The sequence below is a fragment of the Podarcis filfolensis genome (genome assembly GCF_964270895.1).
Source record: "Podarcis filfolensis genome assembly, chromosome: 2".
NCBI classification, from domain to species: Eukaryota; Metazoa; Chordata; class Lepidosauria; order Squamata; family Lacertidae; genus Podarcis; species Podarcis filfolensis.
The window spans coordinates 115,477,951-115,505,171 of NC_139605.1; the positions used below are offsets into that span (position 1 = coordinate 115,477,951).

Consider the following 27,221-nt stretch of genomic DNA (forward strand, 5'->3'; position numbering starts at 1 on the left):
TTGAGCTCCCTTCTGCATTATCTCCTTCCAGCAAACTGCGCCCGTGTCCCCCCCAGCCAATGCTGCTCCCTGGAACTTGGAGTCCCCGGGGCCCCATCCTCCCCTTGTTTCTCCGAGCCTTGGGACTACGAAGCCCACAATCCTTAGCGGCCTCCCCTGCCTCGCGCGGCTCTTTGGGAGATGTAGTCTCTGCGCTGCGCTCCTGCCCATTTACGAGCAGGCGGAGAGGACTACAATTCCCAGCAGCGCTGCGAGCCTCGCCTGCCTCCGCCTCCCCAGCTGGCTTGAAGGCTGTTATTGTTGTTGCTAAAAGGTTAGTGGAACAGCTGGTTGCTCTCTGGGTAAGAGACGTCTTCGGGATTGGGGAGGGGGACGTGGCTACTTTCTCTCCTCCTCGCCTTTCCTTTGCTGCTCGGAAAGCGGATGGCTCAAACGGACTGGGGGTGCAGTGGGGCGCCTTCCTCTATTCCAGGAGCTTTTAATTCCCCCCCACACTTCCTGCGAATGCTGTGAGCAAAACAATATGTAAGCAAAGAGGGGGAGTGACTTGCCTCCCCCGCAGTCAAAGGAGTCGTTTGCATTGATTTCCACTCCTTCGTCGCTGAAATGAATCTGGGGAGGGCTGGAGAAGGCAAGAAAGGCTCCAACGGGCCTTTAATCCTGAGCTTGCGGCACAAAGGGTTGAGGTGGTGATGGGGGGAAAAGACCAAGGGAATCTCTGAACCCCTGTACTAAATGCTAAGGTCTTTCCTGGCTACTTTTACCTTTCTTTCTTTCTTTCTTTCTTTCTTTCTTTCTTTCTTTCTTTCTGCCACCCCCCTCTTTGCACACACAAGCCTCCAGAATCTGTCAGTTTGGAGACAGCCCAAGCCCTCCTGCCTCCATACTTAATAGGCCTGGGATATTCTATGCCTGCCATTCCTCCCTCCCCTCTGTTCTTATTATTACTCTCTCTCTGTCTTGGATATTATTCCTGTCCTGGGGCCTCCCAGAAAATGTATTAACTGCGAGTGAGATGCGAGGTCCGCTGCGCGAGAGGCTTGTGTTTATTTGAAGACAGCCTGGGACTTCTGGTTTCTTGAAAACAAAGTTTCCCTTTGTTTGGCTTCCAGCCGCAGGACTCCCAACCCTGACGCCTGCTAGGAGGACGCTTTTACAGGAGAGTCATAATAGCCTTTCCCAAAACAAGGTGGGGATTGAGCACTCCAAATGGCAAGCCATTTCACCATCCCCTTGTAAAGGAGGAGGATGGGCTCCTCTTGCGTAAGCCTTGCAGCAGGCCAGCCAGGTCCTCAAGGCTTCTCCTTGAGCCTTCCCACGCTTCTGCCTGTTAGATGGAGAGATCTGATTGCTGGTTTGTTTTGCTGTACCCTGCACAGACATGTCTGGGCTCTCTGCTGGGCTCTGATTGGTGTTCCTCTTGCAAAAGCACCGCCCAGATGCTCCAGGAGAAGGGAATTTGGCCAAAAGTGCTGGGAGCTGCCAGGCGTTCATTACCCATGTGGTTTGGCCGGGACTCTGCCTGGGTCATGGGGCATATTGGGATAAGCTTGTTGCCTTGACTTGTTGTGTAGATCCGAAAGCATCTCGTGTGACAAGGTTTCATCACAGGCTTTCCCTACTGAGAAAGGTTGGAAGACCTATTTAGAATCGAGCTGAGAAAAAGTGGATTGATGAGGTTGATCAAATTATGTATGGTGTGTGGAAAGTATACAGGGGAAATGTGTCCCCCCCCCCCCCATTCTCTCTCTCTAATGTGCAAAGGGACGCGGGTGGCGCTGTGGGTTAAACCACAGAGCCTAGGGCTTGCCGATCAGAAGGTCGGCAGTTCGAATCCCCGTGACGGGGTGAGCTCCCGTTGCTCGGTCCCTGCTCCTGCCAACCTAGCAGTTCGAAAGCACGTCAAAGTGCAAGTAGATAAATAGGTACCGCTCCGGCGGGAAGGTAAACGGCATTTCCGTGCACTGCTCTGGTTTGCCAGAAGCTGCTTAGTCATGCTGGCCACATGACCCAGAAGCTGTACGCTAGCTCCCTCGGCCAATAAAGCGAGATGAGCGCCACAACCCCAGAGTCGGCCACGACTGGACCTAATGGTCAGGGGTCCCTTTACCTTTACTCTAATGTACACACTACCTGGGGTCATCCAAGGAAGCTGAGAGGTGGGACATCCAAACAGACAAAAGGATGTACTTCTTCACATATTCATGGAGGATAACTCTGGCAGTCTGGTCACAGTCGTCATAGGGCTATTTCTCTCCTCCTCTGCTGTATGGACTTCCCATATGCCCCTGTGAGAAATGAGATGAGGAACTAGATAAGCCTTTGGTCTTTTCCAGCAGGGCTGCTCTTAGGTTTCTGTACACTAAACGATATGTTTGTATGTGTTAAAGTAATTGTGAAGGGTCCGATTCATGCACTTGCAAGCTCCCAGCCAAGAGATCTGTGCTGTGCACTCCCAATCCCTGTGCAACATGCCTGCTACTCCAGCAGCAACATAGAACTCGGTTATTTGATCCTTAAGTTACGCTAATAAGAATCTAAGAATTGCTTTGCCCTCGCTGGGTGACAGCAACGTTCATATCACTCCGCATTCCCTCTTCCATCCCATTGTGCTAGCACAACCATTCAGTTGAATATCACCCATATTTGTGCAAAGTTTGGGGTGACAAAACCCTCCTCTTTCTAAAAAAGCTATTGTGCTACCATGAGGACTACAAACTTTTCATTTAAAAAAAAACTCAGTGCTGCAGCATGGCAAAGTGTCACATGAGACCTCTTCATTCCTAGTCTGGGCAGGCTCCAAGATTTGCAGGTGAGGGAGCTGAGAAGTATCAGATATGGTTATATCATTAGGAAACAAATCAGTTCCTTGCATTGTCTCAAGGCCAAAGTTAATAATAATTGCTGTAGATGGTAAAAGCCAAGAGTGCTGGTATCTGGACTACATTCCACCGTAGATGACTGATGCCTTACCTTGATGACAAATAATCCTTTTCACCCTGCCTTCAAATTTATGATGCAATGAGCCTGGGTTTCAGTTTAGCCGCTTTGCGGCTGGTCTTTATTGTTATGTTTTGTTTTTATAAATGTATAAGCTTGAGGTCCCCAGTAAAACGTATTTTTCTGGTGCAGCAAATTCAAATCAAAATAAATAAACAAGACCAGTAAAGTCACAAAACCAGCAGGCCATAGCCAGGTGACAAAACTCTAGAAAAGCCATCCCATTAAAGAAAAAAGAAAAAGTTGGAATGTCTGGGCAAATAAGCAAATGTCTCTTGCCTAGTACCAACATCAGTTTGGGTACCAGACAAGCTTTTCTGGGGAAAACGTCCCAAATATGCAACACCACAACCAATAAAGACCTTTATCTTGTTATCTCCCACCTGACTTTGGATGTTCATATGTTGACCCCTGAGGATGCATAGAAGGGGACTCTTATAATGGCCTCTACCATGCGCTCAGTGAGTTCCAGCAGCTCAGTTTGTCAGTGGGCTTTGCTCCCTTGTAGGCAGAAAGCAATAGTTAACACCTGGGAAGACCACGAAGGAGGGCAGGAAATGCCAGCGGAATAATCTGGGCACCCTAGGGACGCCGTGTTATTTCTGTTGCTGAAACCGGACATGAATGTTGTTCTTATTCTGAGAATCTTCTGTGAGCCTCTTTGAGAGCCTCTCAGGTCTATGATGCAGGAAATATTAGTGTTCTAAAATAAATACATATAGAACAGGCTCATATTGTAGGAGCAGTCCTTTATATATGCTGTGCTCTGGGCAAAACTAAAGAGAGTGCTGTCTGCCAGCGGCCCACACAAGAAAGAAACCTCCAGTTCCTCGATTCTTTAGGTTAAGTCGGTGGTTTTCAAACACTCTGCAGGGATTTTTTCCTCTGTTGACTTCTGTGCTAAGGAAATCCTATACTGTACATTTGCCACAGAACCGATTAGTATTGCAATGCATTCTGGGATGCGTGCCAGTTGCCCAGTAAATTTATATGCAGTGCTAACTGGGCCTGTTGGGTCTAGCTGTTGCCCCACACCAAGAGTGGCTGTGTGTGACAGAGGGACACAAATAGTAGTGGGTAAACTGTCTTTCAAGGAAATTTGGTCACCTCTGTTGGTGTTTTGAGTGAGCTTTTAAGGAACCCCTGAATTTCTCCTCACAACACAATTTGAATACCACTAGGTCCAATGAAATCAATGAGTGTTCGAATTCTTACTCATCTCTTAGCCAAGTCTATACAAGTTTCTAGTCTCTTGGTTTTCCCAGCTATATGCCATGGCACTGCTACCTGGGGATGGAAATAAAACTTCATGGAGAACACCAGCAAATCGTTCTCAGCCACCTTGGTCGCTGGTCTTTCAGTTCCAGTTATGGGCAGCACTGGCAAAACCTGAACTCTTAATTTCTTTACTGCCAAAAGCCTTTTCAGCTGTGCCCCACCCGCTCCTGACTTAACAATGGAAGTGCAGCAAATCTATGTGAAGCAGCGGAGACCTATCTTACTGTTACATAATATTATATAGCATTTTTGTAAGATGAAATGGAGCGTTTGAGCAAAACAAGCAGGCCAGCAGCTCCAGTGAGCAGAGGAAACAAATGAGTGGGCGGCCCAGGCTGGCTTTCTCGTGTTCCCTTGGTTGTTGCCGCCACCGCCCGCATTAATAATAATAATAATAATAATAATAATAATAATAATAATATTGCCCCGTCCATCTGACTGGGTTGCCCCAGCCACTCTAGGCAGCTTCCAACATACAGTACAGTGGTACCTCAGGTTAAGAACTTAATTCATTCTGGAGGTCCGTTCTGAACCTGAAACTTCTTAACCTGAGGTACCACTTTAGCTAATGGGGCCTCCCGCTGCCGCTGCATCACCAGAGCACGATTTCTGTTCTCATCCTGAAGCAAAGTTCTTAACCCGAGGTACTATTTCTGGGTTAGCAGAGTCTGTAACCTGAAGCGTCTATAACCTGAAGCATCTCAACTCAAGGTACCACTGTACAGTCATACCTCGGGTTACAGATGATTCAGGGTGCGTTTTTTCAGGTTACAAGCACGCCGAAACTTGGAAGTACCGGAACAGGTTACTTCCGGGTTTCAGCGGTTGTGCATGCACAGAAGCGCCAAATTGCAACCCGTGTGTGCGCAGATGCGATGCTGCGGGTTGCGAACGTGCCTCCCGCACGGATCACGTTCGCAACCCGAGCGTCCACTGTATATGAAAACACAGCAAAACATTACACGTTAAAAAGCTTCCCTATACAGGGCTGCCTTCAGATGTCTTATAAAGGTTATACAGTGGTACCTCGGGTTACATACGTTTCAGGTTACAGATTCCGCTAACCCAGAAATATTACCTTGGGTTAAGAACTTTGCATCAGAATGAGAACAGAAATTGTGCAGTGGCAGCAGGAGGCCCCATTAGCTAAAGTGGTGCTTCAGGTTAAGAACAGTTTCAGGTTAAGAACGGACCTCCAGAACGAATTAAGTTCTTAACCCAAGGTACCACTGTACAGGGCTGCCTTCAGATGTCTTATAAAGCGTATAGTTACTCATCTCCTTGACATCTGATGGGAGGGCGTTCTGTACTTGTTTGCATGTATGCACAGCAGGGTGAGGGAAGTCTGGGGTCCGAGAAAGCAGGCAGCCCAGCTGAACGAGCGAGCTAACAGGTGAAGGGGGTGATCTAGAGTGAGCAGGCAGGCATCGTTGTCACCAAGGAGGGGGAAGTGTTTTCCCCGTTTGTCTGCCACCACCACCATCAGAAGGAAGCATGCATTTCAAAATGCACCCTTCCATCTGTCGGGATCAGCACAGGGCGAAGGAGAGAAAGACTTTCTCTTCGTTCCCTTCTCCATGAGTGGTGTCAGCAGTGGGATCCTGGGATTGGGCAAGCTGTGAGGGGATGGGGGATTTGGAAGAGGGTAGGGGATAGGCGGGGTTGGTGAGCAACGCATTCAGGGGCATAGCTGTCAAGTGTCCCTTATTTGGAGGGACAGTCCCTTATCCCAGCGCCGTGTCCCGCTGCTGTCCCTTATTGATGGATGTCCCTTAAATTTCTCGGGTTTCAAAGGAAGCAGCTCCTCTCCCTCCCTCCCTGCCGGCCAGGGAGGAGGGAGGCTCCAACTGTGTTGCTTGGCTGCCCGGCCCGCCCCCCTCCGGCCTCCTCTCACCAGCCTCAGCCCCTGGGAGCCCCTCCCCGCCGGGACTGGCAGGAGCCTCAGGCCCTTCTGCCGCCATCCTCCTCACGGCCGCCGAACTGAGTGTCTCTGCCTGGGGCCTCACCTCTGCCCGTCGCCGCTGCTCCCGCTCCTGCTAGGCTGTACTGCGGCTGTGCCGCCGAAGGACCCGGATGAGATGGGCAGCCTGGCATGGCCTATGAATTGCTAAGGAGCCTTGAGAGGAGAGTGAGGGCAACCATAGAGAAAGCAGTTCAGAGAGAGGAGGCGGCAGAGGAGTAGGCGTGGGCAGGTGTTCCAAGGGCTACAAGGGAAGGACCGCAAGCGCTTCTCCCATAGATTTGTAGTGGTAGACTAGCATGGATGGTCTGATCTGCGGCTTTACTTCGGGCGCTATTCCCCGCCCCCTTCCTCCCGCCCCGCCTGATGGAATTGAGAGCTGCAGATGGAGCACGAGAAAAAAGATACAGAACTGCAGCAGCATCTTTGTAGCTTGGACTTCGTTTTGTGCAAAAAGTGGTTGCTGCTTGTAGTTATTTAATTGCAGTGTTTCATCGGCTGGTGTCTTGAGCAGCAACCTCTGGAAACGAAGGGCTAAAAACCGGCGCTGCTCCCCCAAATTATCTGGTCCCTTTTAACTTCGTATTTCAGCTGGTTGACTAAAATCCCTTTTTTTTTGGCTGCTGGTCCCTTATTTTCAATGCTGCTGGTCCCTTATTTTCAAATCTTTAAGTTGACAGCTATGTTCTGGGGTGCCAGCCCCACTTAAGAACACAATACAAACCCTGCTAGATCAGGCCAACGGCCTATCTATTCCAGCAGCCCGTCCTCACAATAGCCAGTCTGTGGGCAGCCTACACGCTGGACCTCAGCACAACAGCACTTCCGCATTTCTCGGCAATTGGTATTCAGAAGTCTATTGCCTCTGACAGTGAAGGGAACTGTCGTGGAAGATCCTGCTTCAAATCTCTGCCCATTCAGTAATGTAACTTGCTGTGTGGCTCGGGGGCAATGTCTCCCTCAGCCTATCCTCCTCCTATCATATTGGTTGTGTGAATCAAAGATTTGGATGCAGCCATGTGCCCTTTCCACTGAAGGTGCCAGAGAAATTGTTACGCTCAATTATAATAATGCCAAACGAACACTGATAAAAGTGGCCAACCTGTCTGGGTGTGGCTGTTCACTCCCTCCCACAACTCTGCATTGCACAGTTGTTGTCATTAGTTTTCAGGAAAGGAGCATGACCTGGTTGTGTCATTTCCTGTAACCAACATTGGCCTACCTCTGTGAATTTACAGAGGACGAAATCCAATCTCACGCTAAGTCACTTGTTCTACTGGTGTGAGGATTTCTCCTTGCCTGACAGGGCATTAACCTGTCTCTCTCTCCCCCCCCCCCCCCCGGTCTACATCTGCTGTAGGGGTTACCTCAACCCTCTAGAGCAAATTTGGGGAGGGTGTGGAGTGCATGATTGGGGGGGGGGGTGTTGGCATTTGTGCTGCACAAGCAAAACTCCTTGCATTGGCAAGGAGCAGTTGATGAATAATCCGGAATCTCATGCAAAAAGTGGTTTTCAGACATGTTCGTTTTCTAAATCCCTCACTCACAGAATAACAACACGTTATCGCCTCTCTCTTTCTCCCGCCAAATTCCCCACTGCCACCACCCCTTGAAGCCTCATAGCTGCATATTCCTGCACTGATCCTGAGTCCCTTCCAACTCTATGATTCTTCTGCCATGTCCTTAACTTAACCCATTAGCCCTACTGAAAACAACACCTTATGGCACTGAATCAAATTCATTCACTCTTTATCTTTGCCTCTCCTCTCCCTCTGGTGACTTTCCTCATTGTCTCAGTGCAGACTGTAAGCTCCTTGGAGCAGAGACTTGCCATACACACACACTTCAATGCAGCGGTATAAATCAGTCATGACACTTCATAATGAATAGGTCCTCGTAGTTGTGGAAATACAATCTGCAAAAGATCGAGGGGGTGATATTTCTGTGTCCTGCGTAGCTATGACCTTTCCTCGTGATCTCTATCAATGCTGCTCTGCAAATGCATCCCCCACTGCCCATTGCATCCTTACATTTCCCCTTCCTGCCTGAAGGCAATATTTTGCTGAAAGTTTCCTAGTTGCGCAGAACAAAAACACAAAACCCAGTTATTGGATTGGGAATGAAATGCATCAGGGGTGTGGGAACTCAGGCCTGGGCCCAGAATGTGGCCCTCCAGGGTTCGCTGTCTGGCCCTTAAACCTCTCACCAGGCCATGCTTCACAAACTTCCTTGAGTGCTTTGACTGCCGGAATGAGTTCTTGCTTGCCTGGGTGGGAGGTTAGAGAGATATGTGCAGAATCTAGCCTACTTTACAAAGGTGAAATTCGTGTTCGTTCCTCACCTGCTTTTGCATACTCTCCAATATTTATCTGATGAAAGTAGGGATATCCTATTTCATCGTTATCATCATTTTACTATTTATACCCCACCCATCTGACTGGGTTGCCCCGGCCACTCTGGGCAGCTTCCAAAATATATACAGACATAATAAAACATTAAGCATTTTTTTTTAAAAAAACTTCCCTATACAGGGCTGCCTTCAGATGTCTTCTAAAAGTGGTATAATTTCTTATCTTCTTGGATCAGGGGTCACATAACTCCAGACCCTCCAACATTTCTCTGATGGAAATAGGGACATCCTTAGGAAAAGCGGGACATTCCGGGATCGAATTGGAAACCAGGACGGCTTCTGTAAATCTGGGACTGTCCCTGGAAAATAGGGACACAGGTCTTTTTTGCCTCCCATCAGTGGCATTTGGCCCTTGAAAGATTGCCCAGAATGTGGCCCTCAGACAGGAAATGGTTCCCCACCGCTGAAGTACATGGGATTAAGTAGACAAGCATAATAAGCAGATAATTGCACTGCAGTCTTATTTTGATCCACGGAATTTGTAATTTGTTGGGGTAAGGGAGGATAACAAGGTCAGGCCAGAGCTGCATGCCTGATGCAATCACATCATCCAGATGTGGAAACCGAAACTGTGCTGAGAAGTTTGCATCCGAAGAATCAGCATAGTGCAATCCTGTTTATTACTACAATCGTACCTCGGATGTGGAATGGAAATCCGTTCCGGAAGTTGGGTTGACTTCCAAAACGTTCGGACACCAAGACGCGGCTTCTGATTGGCTGCAGGAAGCAGATATTTCTGTCGTGGAAGACAACATTCCACCCCACCCCCCTAAAAGAGAGAGAGATACTGGTCCCTGCCCCACTGAGCTTACAACCTCGATTTCAACAGTGGGGAAGAGAAGCCAGATGAAATGTTCAGATGTTTGGTGGGTGGGGTGTCCATGCCTATGGAGCTAGTTCAGATTCCTGCCTTGCAGGTGGTTGGACTAGATGATGCTCTCCGACTCGACAATTCTGTGGCCTTCCTTCCCCCACTAACCACCCTCATTTGCCTCACAGCCGCCAAGATGGAAGAGGTGCAGTCCCAACCCGGCGTGGCTTTCCTGAATGTGACCTCGAGCTACGTGCCCCACACCAAGGTGGAGTGTCACTACAGCCTGCCGCCTGGCATGAAGCCGTCCGCCAGAGACTGGATTGGGATATTTAAGGTATTTCAGCTGGGGAGTGGGGGGAGGGAAAGTGGGACACACTACAGTGTTAGAAACTCAGATATACAAGCTAGGCGCCAAATGGCTCCTTAAACCAAGGTTACAGTCACCAAAACAGAAAGTCTAGTTTCCCTTTGGGGGCAAGATGGCTCTAAAGTCTTGTTTTTTCAAATGATGGGCTGACTGTCATTGAGTCTCAGTTAAACATCTGGCTAATTCAGATGACAAACTTGAGCTAAGTTAAGAGCTTTGAGAACTTAAAGAAAAGGCGCTTGATCCAGGAATAATCCAAATATCTATTGGCCTATTCCGACCTCTTTTTCTTAATGGTGACACGGACCATTCATAACATAAGAATATTCTTCACAACTGTGAGCAGGGCTGTGAGGTGGGGTAAGCTAAGACAAACGGCAACAATTTTTATTTTATTTTTGGAAATAATTTTGATTTGATTTTACAAGTGTAAAATTACAACAATACAAAATGCATATCTATATTTAGAGATTTCTCCAAATCTCTAGACTTCCCATCTTCCCCTCCATGGGTCCAATTGTCAACCTTTTCAACTGCATACTATTTCATAATCCATATTTTATATTTCTCCATTTTATCAATATTTACTACATTACAAGAGTTATTGCAATCCTGCTAATGTTTTCATCTGCTTACATTGGTCTGTCAGGCCAATTGTAATTTCCCCCCATTCTTTATTAAAGTTTTGGTCGTCTTGGTTCCTGAGCTTTCCAGTCAGTTTTGTCATTTCAGCATAATCCAACAGCTTAGCTTGCCATTCTTCTCTGGTGGGGACTTTGTCCTCTTTCCATCTCTGGGCTAGTTACATCTGTGCAGCTATTGTCACATACATAAAAAGTCTTTTCTGCTCCCTAAGAATATCAGTACCTACAATTCCTAATAGAAAAGCTTCTGGGGTTTTTTCAACTCATTATATATCATTTCCCAGAATGCTTTTATTACCTTACAGGTCCACCACATACAGTGGTACCTCGGGTTAAGTACTTAATTCGTTCCCGAGGTCCGTACTTAACCTGAAACTGTTCTTAACCTGAAGCACCACTTTAGCTAATGGGGCCTCCCGCTGCCGCCGGAGCACAATTTCTGTTCACATCCTGAAGCAAAGTTCTTAACCTGAAGCACTATTTCTGGGTTAGCGGAGTCTGTAACCTGAAGTGTATGTAACCTGAATCATATGTAACCTGAAGCATATGTAACCCGAGGTACCAATGTATGGTAAAAAGTGCCTTCCTTTTCTTCACATTTTCAGCTGATATTTGTACTTAGACATTTTTGGTGACATACAAACTGCAACAGTTGTTCACTGCTCATGCTCAGGCTGCACAGGAAAGAAGCATTTTTGTTCCAGAAATTCATTCCGATTGTGCAGACAAAATATAACAGATAGAATTCTACAGGATGGGGTATTAGCGTGTGAAAACAGTCCAGATTCAATGATCCCCAGGCACGCATCTCCAGAGAGTGGAGGTGTCAGGCATCTATACTTGGTCACAAGTTGTCAGGGAACTGCCATCGGAGCCAGAGGCGGAGGGAAGGCTCCAGGGGGATGCCGGAGAGGGTCCCAGTAGGGAGAGAGGCAGCCCATCTGCTGGGGAAGGAAATCAGCGTAACACCAGTGTGGAAGGGGGGCAGATGGGGGAATCGGAGAGGAGGCTCCAGGACTCCTCGCCGGAGACCAGCGGGGAGAGCACGGGTCCTCCGCTGCCCACACCCTCCCTGCGCAGAAGACTTCCGCGCAGGGAGAGTAGGAGGAGACTTGGCGTCAAAGAACTTCTTTGCTGGAAGAAGTTCAAGAAACGCCCACTGACGGATTCTGCCAGCGACTGAGACAGCCACGAAGTGAGGGGCTGTCCAGACAGAAAGGGTTCAACCAGGTAACCTAGCCAGGAGTTGCGGCAACTTACGCACGAGCAACCCCTAGAACCATTACACAAGTGGTTGGAAGCCAGGTGTGAAATGTGCCTGGCACCTGGCTAATTTCGAACACAGGACACATACCGTATTTTTCGATCTATAAGATGCACTTTCCCCCTCCTAAAAAGTAAGGGGAAATGTGTGTGCGTCTTATGGAGCGAATGCAGGCGGGAGGCTCTGCTCAGCGCTCCCTTTAAAGAGCCGCGTGGAACGTGTGTGCGGCTCTTGGAAAAGCCCCCAAGAGCCGCACACACGCTCGACGCGGCTCTTTAAAGGGAGCGCGGCTCTTGGGGGAGCCTTCCTCCCGCTGCCCGGGAGAGGCTGTGTGTGGCTATCCCATAAACCAGGACAGCAAGCGGGATTGCTGCGCAGCGATCCCACTTGCTGTCCTGGCTTCTGGCTTAGCCCCAAGCAGCCTCTTCCGGGCAGGGGGAGCCTTCATCCCCCTGCCTGGGAGAAGCTGCGCGCGGCTATCCCATAAGTCGGGACAGCAAGAGGCTATCCCAGAAACCAGATCCCTCTAGCTGTTCTGGCTTCTGGGATTCAGAATATTTTTTTTCTTGTTTTCCTCCTCCAAAAACTAAGTCTGGTGCGTCTTACAGAGGGAAAAATACGGTATGTTCTCATTTCCCTCAGCTGTTGCTTTATTGCCTTTATATACGCCACCCTTTTCTCCAAAGAGCTTGAGGTGGCATATCTTGCTCTCCCACACCCCATGCCACCCCATCCCCACAACAACCCTGTGAGGTGAACAAGCCTGATGGGCTGTCATTGACCCAAAGTCACCCAGTGAGCTTTATGGCCAGGTAAGGATTCGAACCCTGGCTTCCCGGATCCTCACTCAAAGAGGGCCTTGACTGCACTGTTGATGCACACAATTGCCAATTCTGGTCTGCACAGAGAGCAGAATGAGATGGGAGAGTCCTGAAGGTGGAGAATGGGCATGCCACTTCAGACTGCCAGTGACGAGGGTGTCTCATTTTCGCGGTGCTCTTCGTTGTTTTATTTTTTTAGGGAGCTTTCTAAATAGAACGCCAACACAGTAGGAGGTTGATGTTCTCGTTCTCCCGCTTTGAGCCTGCTGTTACAGGATGTTCTATATACAGGGGAGCATTAAAAATGCCATTTCTTCCCTTCCACCCTGCTCCATGTCTAAGACCCAGCGTCCATCCAGTGTGGTCCTTGGGGGAAGGGGAAGGGAGGAGAGAGAAAAGGAGGAACACAGTCCCTTTGTGCAGCACAGTGGAGGGCTGTTTATGCAAGAGCCGGCTGCGGGTTTCCTTTTCTGTCCCGCTCTCATTAGAAATTGAAATTCAGGGACCCAAGTCAGTATGCTTCCTTCCTTCCTGCGCCCAACAGTACTGGAGAAAAGACTTCCCAACTCAAAGTGAATTTGCGGGGGGGGGCAAGGAAAGCCTGTGATAGATAGATAGATGATAGATAGATAGATAGATAGATAGATAGATAGATAGATAATTTATTACGGTCAAAGACCAGCTTGCATAACACAATAAAAACAGCATTCATAAAGATACAATTAGAGCAGATTGCAGCAATAGCTCATGAGTTAAAATTGAGATACAGTGGTACCTCCGGTTAAGTACTCAATTCGTTCTGGAGGTCCGTACTTAACCTGAAACTGTTCTTAACGTGAAGAACCACTTTAGTTAATGGGGCCCTTCTACCCCTGCCCCGCTGGAGCACGATTTCTGTTCTCATCCTGAAGCAAAGTTCTTAACCTGAAGCACTATTTCTGGGGTAGCGGAGTCTGTAACCTGAAGCGCATGTAACCTGAGGTACCACTGTATATACATACACCCGTACAACTGAGATTTGGGCTACCATAAAAGTTGACCCTGAGGCTCCCCAAAGGGCGACTTCAGCTTTTCCCTAGTAAGCTATTTTATTCTAGAGGATGATCTGTGCCTACAAATCTGGGTGCAGAATCTGGCTACCAGCCAGGTCGTTTTGTGATCTTTGCCTAAGAGGAGAGAATTAAGTTTAGACTTGTCTGAAAGATCGGCAAGCCTCTTCAGCAAAGGATCAGTGGTGTCTCTACGGATCTCAGCTTTAAAAGGACATCTAAAAAACATATGTTCGGGGCTTCCTGTTTCCCCTAATGGGCAGGAACAAAGTCTCTGTGCGTACGGGACTCTTCAATAGGAGCCTTCCAGAATCGGTGAGAGCAAGGCTGAGCTTCTAGCAAGAGTGAAAGCCCTTCTTGGGTTTCAGGATGCGAGGAAATAAAGATATGTTGCTGGAGCGGCTACATATCTCCCGTTTTCTATGATTTTGTACAGTCCTGTTGTCTCTCTTTGTCCATGATTCTTTGCCTAACCACGGAAGCCTGGGTTTGCTTTGAGACTCAGGACTTGAGAAATTCCTCCTCCATCCTGGAGGTGCCGAACAATTGTTGTTTAGTCCCGTTGCTGCTGGTGTTAAGGGTGAAATGTACCTGCAGTTGTCCTTGAGAAAGTTCAGAACGAGGCAGAAGATTCACAGAAGGTTAGAGCCGGGATGGACCTCTGAGCTCATCTGCTCTGCTGTATCCAAAGAATCCCGGCTCCTACCGCGTTTTGAGGATGGGGAGAGGCAAAGGGTAGCCCAAGCCAGATTCAAAAGTGAAGGAGTCTGTAATATTCCCTGAACCTCTTGTGCGTCCCTCATCCTGTATAATAATGTGCTGATCTAAGCAACATGCCCTAGGGACGCGGGTGGCGCTGTGGGTTAAACCACAGAGCCTAGGACTTGCCGATCAGAAGGTCGGCGGTTTGAATCTCTGAGACGGGGTGAGCTCCCGTTACTTGGTCCCTGCTCCTGCCAAGCTAGCAGTTCAAAAGCACCTCAAAGTGCAAGTAGATAAATAGGTACCGCTCCAGCAGGAAGGTAAACGGCGTTTCCGTGCACTGCTCTGGTTCGCCAGAAGCGGCTTAGTCATGCTGGTCACATGACCCAGAAGCTGTATGTCAGCTCCCTTGGCTAATAAAGCGAGATGAGCGCCGCAACCCCAGAGTCGGTCACGACTGGACCTAATGGTCAGGGGTCCCTTTACCTTTAAGCAACATGCCCTAGGGAAAGATCTGGGGACATGGGCTACTCTCATGCTCTCTTCCCATTCCCTTTCCCAGGTGGAGTCCTCTTCATATTTTTTCTCCAAAATTTTTTTATTCATTTTATAACACAACTAAACAACACAAACAGAAAAACAAGCAATACAAACAAATTCTTGTCTTATCCTTATCCTTTCTAAACATTGTTAGGTGGGCTTCCCCAAGTCCCCCCTATCTGATTTTCATTTTACCTCATCTTTAATATTTACAGTGGTACCTCGGGTTAAGTACTTAATGTTCCGGAGGTCCGCTCTTAACCTGAAACTGTTCTTAAGCTGAAGCACCACTTTAGCTAATGGGCTCCTGCTGCCACCGCGCCGCCAGAGCACAATTTCTGTTCTCATCCTGAAGCAAAGTTCTTAACCTGAAGCACTATTTCTGGGTTAGCGGGGTCTGTAACCTGAAGCATATGTAACCCGAGGTACCACTGTACATATATCGTAATTTTTAACCATTTTTTTATCACACTTACTTTTACCATAAAAATCTTCACATTTTATCACTAGGTGGAGTCCTCTTCAGTGCGTGATTATTATACCTTTGTGTGGTGCACAGTTCCAGATGGAGGAACTTCTGCAGGAGCCCTTCTTCACTGTAACGTTCAATTCCAAGGTGGGTGTTAGGAGGTCCGATGGTCTGCAGCAGATTACTCATGGCTAGAGACGCCAAAGCAATACTTAAATTGTGCTTTTCTAAAACAAGGCGGGTGACGCTGTGGTCTAAACCACAGAGCCTAGGGATTGCCGATCGGAAGGTCGGCGGTTCGAATCCCCACGACGGGGTGAGCTCCCGTTGCTCGGTCCCTGCTCCTGCCCACCTAGCAGTTCGAAAGCACACCAGTGCAAGTCGATAAATAGGTACCGCTGCAGTGGGAAGGTAAATGGCATTTCCATGCACTGCTCTGGTTCACCATGCTGGCCACATGACCCGGAAGCTGTCTGCGGACAAATGCCAGCTCCCTCGGCCTCTATAGTGAGATGAGCGCGCCACCCCAGAGTCAGTCACGATTGGACCTAACGGTCAGGGGTACCTTTACCTTAACCAAGGCAGAAAGGTGACTCAGGAATCGTAGAAGGGGACAGGTGGCGACCACGGGACCCTGCTACATTTGGTTTGGGCAACGTTTTTGACTTGCCCTTTGTTTTCAAAACCCATGCCTAAGTTCAAAAGCACGCACATATGTGGATGGGACTCAACTAATGAATTTCATCAGCAGAAACCCTCCGCAAGAACGATAGCTTGCCCAAGGGGGCTTTCCCCCACTCTCCTCCCCCCCCATGTGTCCCCTGTCCCCTGAAATTGATTCTTGGAGGAATTGGGAGAACCCCTGGAATAGCATATGGGGATGGAGGGGGGGGGAATTCTTCCATCTGGCAAGCCAAAATATTTGCCCTGACAAAATGAGTTGCTTAGCGTGATGTTGAATTCCTCCTATACTAGGCTTTGCCTTTTTGAAAAAATGGTTCTATCCATAGCCTTTCGCTCAACTGCTGTGATATCACAGAATGCTCATAAGCATTCTGACCAATGAAGGAGTGCTACCATATAATTTTTACCACTACTGTTACACAACTGTTAAATTTATATAAAGCCTCTTTATAAAATAAATACAGAGCAGCTTTGATTGAATGCAGTGTTCATGAAATACAAACAAGAGAGGGGGCCAACCAACCTCAAGAGCAGGCATAGGCAAACTCGGCCCTCCAGATGTTTTGGGACTACAACTCTCATCATCCCTGACCACTGGTCTTGTTAGCTAGGGATGATCGGAGTTGTAGTCCCAAAACATCTGGAGGGCCGAGTTTGCCTATGCCTGCTCAAGAGCATGGGTCAGCAAACTAAGGCCTGCGGGCTGGATCAGGCCCAATTGCCTTATGGATCCTGCCTGCAGACGGTCTGAGAATCACCGTGTGGATCGTCAGTGCTCGCGTTCTTTCCCTCTCCCTCACATGGCGGCGGCACCTCCTCCCTCCCTCCTCCTGGCTTCTCCCCGCCCTGCCTAGAGGAGGAAGGGGGCTGGGCTTTGTTGATGCCAGCAGCAGCAGCGCTTGAGCGGCCGCCATTTTAAGCAGCCCCTCTCCGGAGCCCTTTCGCTTGCCGCTCATCGTCCCTCTGCCGCCGTCCCCGTCAACCCCTGCCGCTCACAAGACACAGGTAAGCAGCCATATTTTTCAAAATATAGTCCAGCCCCCAACAAGGTCTGAGGGGCAGTGGACCAACCCCCTGCTGAAAAAGTTTGCTGACCCCTGCTCAAGAACCTCATTTCTTTCCTTTGCTGCAGTGTCAACCATTTTGCTTTCTTCAGACTGTACGTAACACAGATCAGTAAAGAAACCCCTTTGTTGTGTTTACAGCCAGCTACCTGCCCAAGCCAGGCCCCCAGCAGTACCAGTTCCGCTATGTGGATCGCCGTGGGGAGGTGCGTGGTCAAAGCTCCCCTTTCCAGTTCAGCGAGCCGCGGCCCATGGATGAGCTTGTCACTCTGGAGGAGGCGAGCGATGACGGTGGGGGCACCGACATGTTGCTGGTGGTTCCCAAGGCCGCCCTGCTAGAGGTAATGTACTCCCAAGCAACACCCTGAATTTCAGAAGCCCCCGGACTGTTCAGCCTGGCGGATCATTTGCCCAACAATGCCCATCATCCCTAGCCCTTGGCTGTGCCGTTCAATGCTGATGGGAGCTGGGAGCCCAGTAAAATCCACACAGGTTTCCCAAGACTGAAATAATGACTTGGCCTTCAAAGCAACATGGTACGCTCTTTCCCAAACTGTACCACATCGGTCTGCAGGAGGGGAATCGCATCTTTGAATTCTCCCTGTGGAAGTAGTCTTCCTGTAGATGGATTTGTCTAGTAAAAGACTACGCTAATCTTCTTCTCTCTGATTTCCATCCAGCAATGGTGTGTGTGTCTTTTAATAAATTTAGAGGACTCGGATATCTGCTCCTTCAAGTCTATTTTCCCCATTTCATTTCACTTTTAATTTGTATACCGCCTTTCTAAATTACTATATTTAAGGTGGTTTACAAGCTCTGGAAACAACAAAAGAGACAGCAAAGATCACACACCTAACAACAACCTGATCTGAGACAAAAAAAAGCCATGATAAAAGCATAACTTTAAAATAAACAGCTGGTATCAAATAAAAGCAATATGCAACAATCCATTAGAATGGAATGGTAAACAGTAAAATTAAATATCGGCAAATAATAATTAAACAGTTTACACTGGACCATTACAAGAATCACTAAAAACAAGTCACAACGCATAAAATACCACAAAACCATACAAAAGAATCAAATTGAGGGGGGAAAGGACGCACAACTTATAAATATATACAGAGGACGCTCGGGTTGCGAAGGTGATCCGTGCGGGAGACACATTCGCAACCCGCAGCGCCGCTTCTGCGCATGTGCAAAGCGCAATTTAGCACTTCTGTGCATGCGCAACCACCAAAACCTGGAAGTAACCCGTTCCGGTACTTTCGGGTTTTCGGCGCATCCGAAACCCAAAAAAACACAACCTGAAGCGTCTGTAACCCAAGGTATGACTCTGTGTGTGTGTGTGTGTGTGTGTGTGTGTGTGTGCGTGTGTGTGTGTGTGTATCTCCCTGAGCTTCTCTCTTCCCAGCTGCTGCTGCTGTCATCAAAGTCATGGTCTAGGAAAGGCTCCAGGAGTGGAGGGTGGGGCAAGGAAGGTGGAAAAAGGCCTTGCCTGACAACCAGCACAAAGTTTCTTTCCGCTCATCAGTTAACAGCCCAGAGGGGCTCTGTCATGCTGTTTCTTCTGAGCCATCTCTCAATTCCAGCCCTGTGTGATAGCAACATAGGGACGGTGACTTTAAGGTAGCGGCTTAAGCAAGTCTGCTAAACATGTTCCCTGGCCTCCAATGAAGCCTCGCGGGTGTCTCTCCTTATATCCTTCACAGACGCAGTTGGAAGAGAGCCGGCAGGAGCAAGGAGCCCTGCTGCAGGAGTCATGCCGCCTGAAGGATGAGGTTCAAGAGCTGAGAAGCCGTGTGGTGGAGCTGGAAGCAGTCCTGGGCACGCTTCGGGATGAACACACCAAGCTGGCTGCACAATACAAGGCAAGAGAGGAATCCCAACGATCTGGGAATTCTCAATCTCTCCAGGTTCCCAAAGCTACTCAGGGCCAGAGGGGAATTGTGCCCTGTTCTCTTGCCCTGGGGTTCATTTCAAGGCAGGTCAAGGAACCTGCAGCTGAAATTTGCAAGATTTTCAGCGGGGTCTGCCTGTCATAGCCCCTTTGTTAGACACGGGCAACTAACTCCTCACGCTGCCATCATCTGTCTCCCAGTGGAATGGCTCGTGTGATTCATTCCTTCATTCATTTAAGATTTATGCACTGCCCTTCAAGCACTTTGAACGTTAAAATGTTTTAAATGCCATGAAGTACCTAATGCACAAAATAAAAGCATCTGATCTGTAAAATAACACCAAACTAGTCCGAGTAAAATGAATCAGCAGAAGTTATAAAGCCTGGAAAAAGGGGAAAAGTTGTTTGATTTAAAGACATCAGAGTAGTTTTTGCTCTTCAGATAGGTGGGGCTGTGGTGTAGTGGTGGGGGGGGGGGCGCGAGGGACTGCTGTCCAGGTGCAAAATTGGGGGGGGGGGAGCATGCCACAAATTTCAAAAGAAAAACAAACCACTTTGAGGGGTATGTTTAGCAACCAAGTGGTGTAAAACTGTCATGAAATTAGTAGTAGTAATAGTAGTAGTAGTAGTAGTAGTAGTAGTAGTAGTAGTAGTAATGGCTACATCAGCTGTCCCCTCCCCAGCTTCCCTCTCCCTGCTGGGAACACCCTTTCTCACCCCTCACCACCATGACCACCGCTGCCCCAGCCCTGACAAGAACCGCGGGTTAGTAGGTGTAATACTTGCCTTGCCCCGGGAGCCAGCAACCCACGCTACACCACTGATATGATAGATTATGATAGTCTTTTTTAAAAAAATAGAAGCTGCCCATCTAGTTCCACTCCGATCCATTCATCTGACCCATTCATCTTGGCATCACTGTCACGCTAGCTCCTGACTCTTTTTCTTCTTGGGGCTGATCCCATCCAGTCAGGGATTCGGAGTGGACAGAATGGTGTCACAGTGCCACCTAGCCAGGCACCACCTAACCAATCAGCTTTAGTTGCATGGTGATGTCACTGTAGGCAAGAAATAGCAAAGAAGAGTAGCAGCAACCTAAAGAAATGGGAAAAAATAAGTAAATGGAAGCGTGCTGAGAAGCCACCGAAAAGGGAGGTGTAGATTTCAGGGTGTAGAAAAGAAGTAGGAAGAATTTACGTGATGGTCGCCTTGTGCTCAGATACTACCCATGACTGTAGGCTGTGTTTCCTTCCTTGGAACTACCAGGTTTTCTGCCGCACACACATTATCAGAAATATTGTGTTATGTCTCAAGCATCCACCCAATGCCATGAATGTTGCTCACTCCTCCATCTCCCCACGCCACCAGGAATTATCGAATTCTTTTGCGGAAGTATCCGAGCAGAGAGATACACTAAGCCTCCAAGAAGCCGAGCACGTGGCCCGAATCCGAGAGCTGGAGGGTGACATCCAGGCCATGGGTGAGAAGATGCTGCAAAGAGAGACGGAGTTAGACAGGTGAGGGTCATGGCTCAATGTCTGGTGCCATATGGCCTAGTTGCCATGGTACTATAATAATAATAATAATTTATTATTTATACTCCGCCCATCTGGCTGAGTTTCCCCAGCCACTCTGGGCGGCTCCCAATCAAGTGTTAAAAACAGTACAGCATTAAATATTAAAAACTTCCCTGAATGTCTTCTGAATGTCAGGTAGATGTTTATCTCTTTGACATCTGATGGGAGGGCGTTCCACGGGGCGGGCGCCACTACCGAGAAGGCCCTCTGTCTGGTTCCCTGTAGCCTCACTTCTTGCAATGAGGGAACCGCCAGAAGGCCCTCAGCGCTGTATCTCAGTGTCCGGGCTGAACGATGGGGATGGAGACGCTCCTTCAGGTATACAGAACTGAGGCCATTTAGGGCTTTAAAGGTCAGCACCAACACTTTGAATTGTGCTCAGAAATGTACTGGGAGCCAATGCAGATCTCTAAGGACCGGTGTTATGTGGTCCTGGCGGCCACTCCCAGTCACCAGTCTGGCTGCCGCATTCTGGATTAATTGCAGTTTCCGGGTCACCACCTTACCATGTAATTCCCTAAGCTTACCTGCCCACCATCACAGTTGGCGGCCTCCACTATGGCTTACAAACTGAGCTGAGTCCTTCAGAGGGTGCTAATTCTTTTTTCAGCCTGGTTCATACTCTGGCCCACAAGCTGAGTAGGTCCACTGCTTCTCACCCCACCCTCTCCTTTCTCCTTTTGGGCCCCAGAATGAAAGATACTGTCAAGTCTCTGCTGCGTGAACAGGAGCAGATTCACAACCAGCTCAAAGAGGAGAATGCGGAGAAGGAGCAGTACCAGGTGAGTGCTAAATCTCAGGCGTGTGGGCCGAATGTGGCCCCGGGGCCTCTCTGCTTGGCCCTCGGAACTCCCTCCAGGCCACACCCCCTCCCTGGCTTTGAACGTTTCTGCCTGGCTAGAATGCAACCTTCCTTCCCTGGATGGAGGACAGAGTGGGGTGTGAGAGTGTGTGTAGAAGCCAGCCTACTACACAAAGGTAAAATTTATGTCAGTTGTTTCTGCCTCTGGACCTGCCCACTAGGGCTGGGCGATATATTGAGATATCATCCAAAACAGATTTGAACTCCATATTGATATATTGGTTTCATAGTTTTTGACCTGGCAATATATCACAAATCAGGATCTGTGTTAGGGCTAATCAATATATCATCCAAAACTGGTTACAAGTCCATATAATGAAATTGGTTTCATAATTTTTGACCTGGCAATACATGATGTTTGTGTGTGCTATGCAAAAATCACAATGTGGGAAAACTGTGAAGCCAGCCCATGCCTCTACATAGTTCCATCCTTCTTTCAGACATTGTAAATATATCAGTAAATCGTGATGTTTAATTGGTGATATATCAGAAAGTTGAAAACCAGCTCCATCCTTTTTCCAGACATTGTTAAAAAGGATCTATTGCGATGTTTAACGAAGTTGGAAACCAGATATCACCCAGCCCTACTGTTGGCGTCTACATAGCTCCATTCTTATTTTAGACAACATGATATATTGGTATGTTTAGCTGGTGATAAACCACAGTGTTGAAAACTAGATCTCACCAAGCCCTACTGCCGTTGGATGTGGACCCCCAAAAGGCTTCCCAGAAGGGAATGAGGTCCTTGAGTAGACCAAATCGGAGAGTAAGAAATCCGAGTCAGTGGAAGGGCAAGTATCGCAGCCTAAACATTGTGACTACGACCTCCTTTCTCCTCCTCAGGTAAAGCTGCAGGCCTCAGAAGAGGAGAGCCGCAGCCTGGCCTCTGATCTGCAGGAAGCGAAGACCCTCCATGGGGAGAAGGTCTCACAGACTCTGGGGCTGCAGGAGGACATCAGCAAGTTGCAGCAGAAGCTGACGGCTGCTAATCGCCGCACCGTAAGTGCCGGATAGCAGAATATGCTGAACCTCAGCAAGGCACTCTGTCTCCAACCAGTGGTGGTTACAGTGTTGGGCTTGGGAGACCAGGGCTCAATCCCCACTCAGACATGAAGCTAGGCTGGGTGACCTTGGGCCAGGGACTGTCTCTCAGCCCAACATATCTCGCTGGGTTGTTGTGAGGATAAATGGAGCGGGAGAGGACCGCATATGTAGCTTTGAGCTCCTTGCAGGAAAAGGCAGGATATGAATGTAACCATGAAATAAAGCAGTGGGCACTCAAATTTTCCCCTCCCACCCCCATTCTAAAGGTAAAGGTAAAGGGACCCCTGACCATTAGGTCCAGTCGTGGCCGACTCTGGGGTTGCGGCGCTCATCTCGCTTTATTGGCCAAGGGAGCTGGCATACAACTTCTGGGTCATGTGGCCAGCATGACTAAGCCACTTCTGGCGAACCAGAGCAGCACATGGAAACACCGTTTACCTTCCCGCCGGAGCGGTACCTATTTATCTACTTGCACTTTGACAGGCTTTCGAACTGCTAGGTTGGCAGGAGCAGGGACTGAGCAACGGGAGCTCACCCCGTCGCAGGGATTCGAACCGCTGACCTTCTGATCGGCAAGTCCTAGGCTCTGTGGTTTAACCCACAGCGCCACCCGCATCCCTTTACCCCCATTCTAGAGGAGCTCAAAACAGGGTGAGGTAGAGATAGCCGGGGAAGTGGGGAAATAGCTGGAAATTGAGTTTGGATACCGGTAAGGAAGCTCACGGACCCAAAACCCAAATAGACTCCTGGTCCACCATAAACTATTGCTCTCCCAGACCTTGTAGAGGAGAGGAGGGTTTGATTCTTGTCTCTGGGAAAGAAGTCAGGTTGGTAGTCTTGGGTTTGGGAGAGTTGGGTGTCAGTGGAGAAACAAGGAATGAAAGAGGGATTAGGGTGGGAGTAGACAGCATGGTGGGACACAGGTGGCCCTCTGGTCTGAACCACGTTGGGCTTGCCAATCAGAAGGTCAGCGGTTCGAATCCACACGACGGGGTGAGCTCCCGTTACTCAGTCCCTGCTCCTGCCAACCTAGCAGTTTGAAAGCACGTCAAAGTGCAAGTAGATAAATAGGTGCCACTCCAGAGGGAAGGTAAAAGGCGTTTCTGTGCGCAGCTGTGGTTCGCCAGAAACAGCTTAGTCATGCTGGCCACATGACCCGGAAGCTGTACGCCGGCTCCCTCGGCCAATAAAGCGAAATGAGCGCCGCAACCCCAGAGTCGGTCACGACTGGACCTAATGGTCAGGGGGCCCTTAAGTTGCAGCGACACTGGTGATCAGGGGCGCTGCGTCCCATTTTGCCACCTGAGGTTGCGCGGTGGCACCTGCAAAGCAGCAGTGACCACGGCACGTTCCAGTGAGATCTCGCAGAGGGTCAGGGGTTCCTTTACCTTTACCTTAGACAGCATGGTACCCTCCAGATATTCTTGGAGTCCACCTACCATCATCCCTGACCATTGGTCATGCTGTCTGGGGGCTGATGGGAGTTGGAGGCCAACAACACCTGGAGGGATATCATATTGGCTCTCCCTGGATTAGATTGTGTATTGATTAGCGTCACTGGTGGTTGCAAGCGGTTTGGGCCACTTGCTATTGTACGACAGTTCCCACGAGGCCTTGCTGCAGGCAAGACATCCCTTAATAGGGTGTGGCTGAAATTTTGCCAAAAAGAGAGAAAATTTCTGACAGATTTTTTAAATTTTTTCATGCTGCTCCCGAACCATTGGCAGAACGTCAATCCTTCCCTAGAGAATGTTTCACAAAATGGCCTCCGTAATTTCACCATATGTTTGGCAGCAACTGTGTTTTAATGATCATTCAGCATTATTTTAATAGTGTTGAAGGAAGCGATAAGCTTGGCCCCCTCCTCCTTCCAGTCCTCCTCTCTTTGCCCACCTCACCCACCAATGGAAACCAACTGTAAATAGTTCCATTCAACATGAAGTGAGTCCACCTTTGTCAGAAGAGAAGATTCATGGAAAGCCTATTGGAGAACTTCACCTCCCCACTCCATCAAACCCAAAATCCACAAACCCACACATCAGTTACACTGGCAGCAGCTCTTGAGGGTTTGAGATGGGATATGATCCAAGCCCTACCTGGAGATTGAATCTGGCACCTTCTGCTTGCAGAGTAGATACTGTTCCACTGAGCTGCCACGCTTCCCAAAAGTAGCATGGAAAATTCTGGGAGGTCATATGGGCTCATCCCTACCCACGCATCCCCTCGTTGCCTCCCTTGCCCCACCCATGCCCCATCCTGTCTCTTCTCAGGTGCAGATGGAGTCTCTGTGCGAACAGCTGCGCTCCACGCAGGACATTCTGGCTGCCAGCCAGCAGAAAGTGGCTCTCTTGGGGGAAGAGTTGGCCAGCGTGGCCTCCATCCGGGACCGCACCATCTCCGATCTGCACAAGAGCCGCCTGGAGGCAGCCGAGATCAACATCAAGCTGGCTGACATGACTCTCAAGTGGAAAGAGGGCAAAGGGCAGTGGTGGAAGGAGAAGGCCACACTGCTGCAGAGCATGGAGGTTTGTTTGAGCCACCCCAGGTTCCCCAGTCGTGCTTAGTAGCTGATGGTAGACCCTCAGGGGGCAGGGATACCTGCAGCATCATCACTTTGGCTTCCCGGGAGGGAGACGAGGGAGGATGAAGGTCAGCGCAGTGCAAACTCGCCCTTGGGAATTCTGAGTTGGTTCCCTGGTGCATTTGCACCATGTTGACATCTCCCTTTTCCATCTCAGTAAGTTGCAGTGATGCTGGTGATCAGGGGTGCTGCGTCCCATTTTGCCACCTGAGGTTGCGTGGTGGCACCTGCAAAGCAGCAGTGACCACGGCAGGTTCCAGTGAGATCTCGCAGAGTGCATGAGATCTCGTGATATTTTGGCGAGAGCCTCAGCCTGCCCCTTGTCAGGGATGGGAGGTCAGGGAAGCACTCTCGGCCCAATAGCTGCTACCTGCTTCAAGCACGCATTCAGCATTGTCTTCTGTTTTTACTGGGAAAAGGGGTAAAGTGCCATGGATGAAGTGGAACGTAGCATACACAGATTCAATCATAGAATCGTAGAGGGGCCCCAGGGGTCATCTAGTCCAACCCCCTGCAATGCAGGAATCTAAACTAAAGCATCCATGACAGATGACCATCCAACCTCTGCTTTAAAACATCCAAGGAAGGAGAGTCCACAACCTCCCAAGGGAGTCTGTGTCAGGAGCTTGGCCTACACATGAGTAGGACCCTGGTAGAGGCACATGCCCAACTGGCATGTTCCCTCCCTCCTGGTCGATCATTCGGGAGCCTCAAAAGCTTTCTTCTGCCTAAACATCACAGCGACCGATGCCAACCGACACTGGCACACTTAGGGATCCACAGAGTTTTGTGCAGTTGCGTAACAGACCTCAGCAACTCAGCATTTTGGCTAATCTACTTTATTTACATATACACACGGAGCACTGCAACATGGCTCCCTCTCTCTCTAGCATCAGACAGCAAAGAGAAAAAGAACAAAGGACAATAGTCCCACTTCATGGAACACCGTAACACAAACATCCTGTCTCCGTCACTTCCCACTCTGTGGAGTCAAAACATATACCATTATGTGAAAGACAACAATCCCATGACTACAGTCATGGAGCAGGAATGCTAACAGACTGTTCCCCTGTCGAACAGCTCTTACTGTCAGAAGGCTTTTCCTGATGTTTAGTCGGAATCTCCTTTCTTGGAACTTGAAGCCATTGGTTTGAGTCCTACCCTCCAGAGCAGGAGAAAACAAGCTTATTCCCTCTTCCATGTGACAGTCCTTGAGATATTTGAAGATGGGAATCAGTCATTCTTTGTACAGGGATTTTGATGGCAAGCCAATGTTCAGGGTGGAGGTAGGGAATCGGGAAACTTGGCATTCTGTGTTTTCAAACATGAAATATTCCCCCAAGTAACGTCTTCTCTATAAGGTATACAGAGATGTAAATAAACATTTCCAGGTATGCTGCACTAGACAATCTGAGTTGCAAACCAAAGCTACGTTTTAAATGCAGGGAATGAATGGGAGGGACATTCAGTCATCTCCCGTGTTGCTTGTAGAAATCACGTTTTTGAATTTGACTTCGGAACTGTGTGTTTTAAATGTCGGCACGATTTCCCCTCCAATTTGTGGATTCCATCCACCCCCCAAAATGATTCCAAAACTAATGCATGATTAGTTTGCTGCATTGAGGGATGGGCATGGGGTGGGGAGGAGTCGCATCCAGCCCCTCCCCACCCATTCAATGCAACCCTGTGGTCTCGGCAGGCAGAGAAGGACAAGATCCTGAAGCTGAGCGCCGAAGTGCTGCGCCTGGAGAAGAGCCTGCAAGAAGAGCGGGCACAGCGCCAGGTCTTGCGTTTGGAGCTGGCACAGGAACGTGACTCCAGTCTGGTAAATTGGGGCCCTGCGGGAGTTGGGGAGGAGTCCCCATTGCCCTGGGCGGGAGAAAAATAACAAACCCTTTGAGTTCTGATGGTTTCATTACACAGCACCTAACACCCGCCAGTAGAAACTACTTGCCCTTGTTTATTATTAGTGTCACCAACTCAGGTCCATTAATTTCCATGTGTCTGTTCTGAGTCAAGGTTGGTTCAATACAGCACAGTGTCCTTACCAGATGCAAAGCCCGCATCAGATACATTATACAGTGGTACCTCAGGTTACAGACGCTTCAGGTGTCACACTCCGCTAACCCAGAAATAGTACCTCGGGTTAAGAACTTTACCTCAGGATGAGAACAGAAAGAGAGAACGGCAG

The 27,221-nt window shown here is 48.9% G+C and overlaps 1 protein-coding gene and 1 long non-coding RNA gene across 5 annotated transcripts in view; one reads left to right on the forward strand and one right to left on the reverse strand.

Annotated features, from left to right (window-relative positions):
* Positions 1-203: 203 nt before the first annotated feature.
* CALCOCO1 (calcium binding and coiled-coil domain 1) overlaps positions 204-27,221 on the forward strand; it is a 39,824-nt gene continuing 12,806 nt past the window's right edge. The window contains exons 1-10 of one of the 3 annotated variants that reach the window (XM_083599238.1): positions 204-313; positions 9,648-9,796; positions 15,360-15,465; positions 17,208-17,407; positions 18,779-18,937; positions 20,335-20,483; positions 21,235-21,325; positions 22,249-22,404; positions 24,720-24,974; positions 26,730-26,855. In XM_083599238.1, coding sequence (XP_083455364.1) covers positions 9,656-9,796; positions 15,360-15,465; positions 17,208-17,407; positions 18,779-18,937; positions 20,335-20,483; positions 21,235-21,325; positions 22,249-22,404; positions 24,720-24,974; positions 26,730-26,855 — 1,383 coding nt within the window. In that variant the 5' untranslated portion in view covers positions 204-313; positions 9,648-9,655. Of the gene's footprint in view, positions 526-9,647; positions 9,797-15,359; positions 15,466-17,207; positions 17,408-18,778; positions 18,938-20,334; positions 20,484-21,234; positions 21,326-22,248; positions 22,405-24,719; positions 24,975-26,729; positions 26,856-27,221 lie in introns of all 3 variants that reach the window. The other 2 variants (XM_083599237.1, XM_083599239.1) reach the window with 2 other exon arrangements.
* On the reverse strand, positions 1,200-7,567 carry LOC310756018. 2 transcript variants are annotated; one of them, XR_014544648.1, is made up of 3 exons: positions 6,285-7,567; positions 2,134-2,288; positions 1,200-1,621 (listed from the first exon to the last, which is right to left on the reverse strand). It is a non-coding gene; the product is annotated as an uncharacterized lncRNA (long non-coding RNA). The 2 variants fall into 2 exon arrangements; XR_014544649.1 differs by having other exon boundaries at positions 6,173-7,567.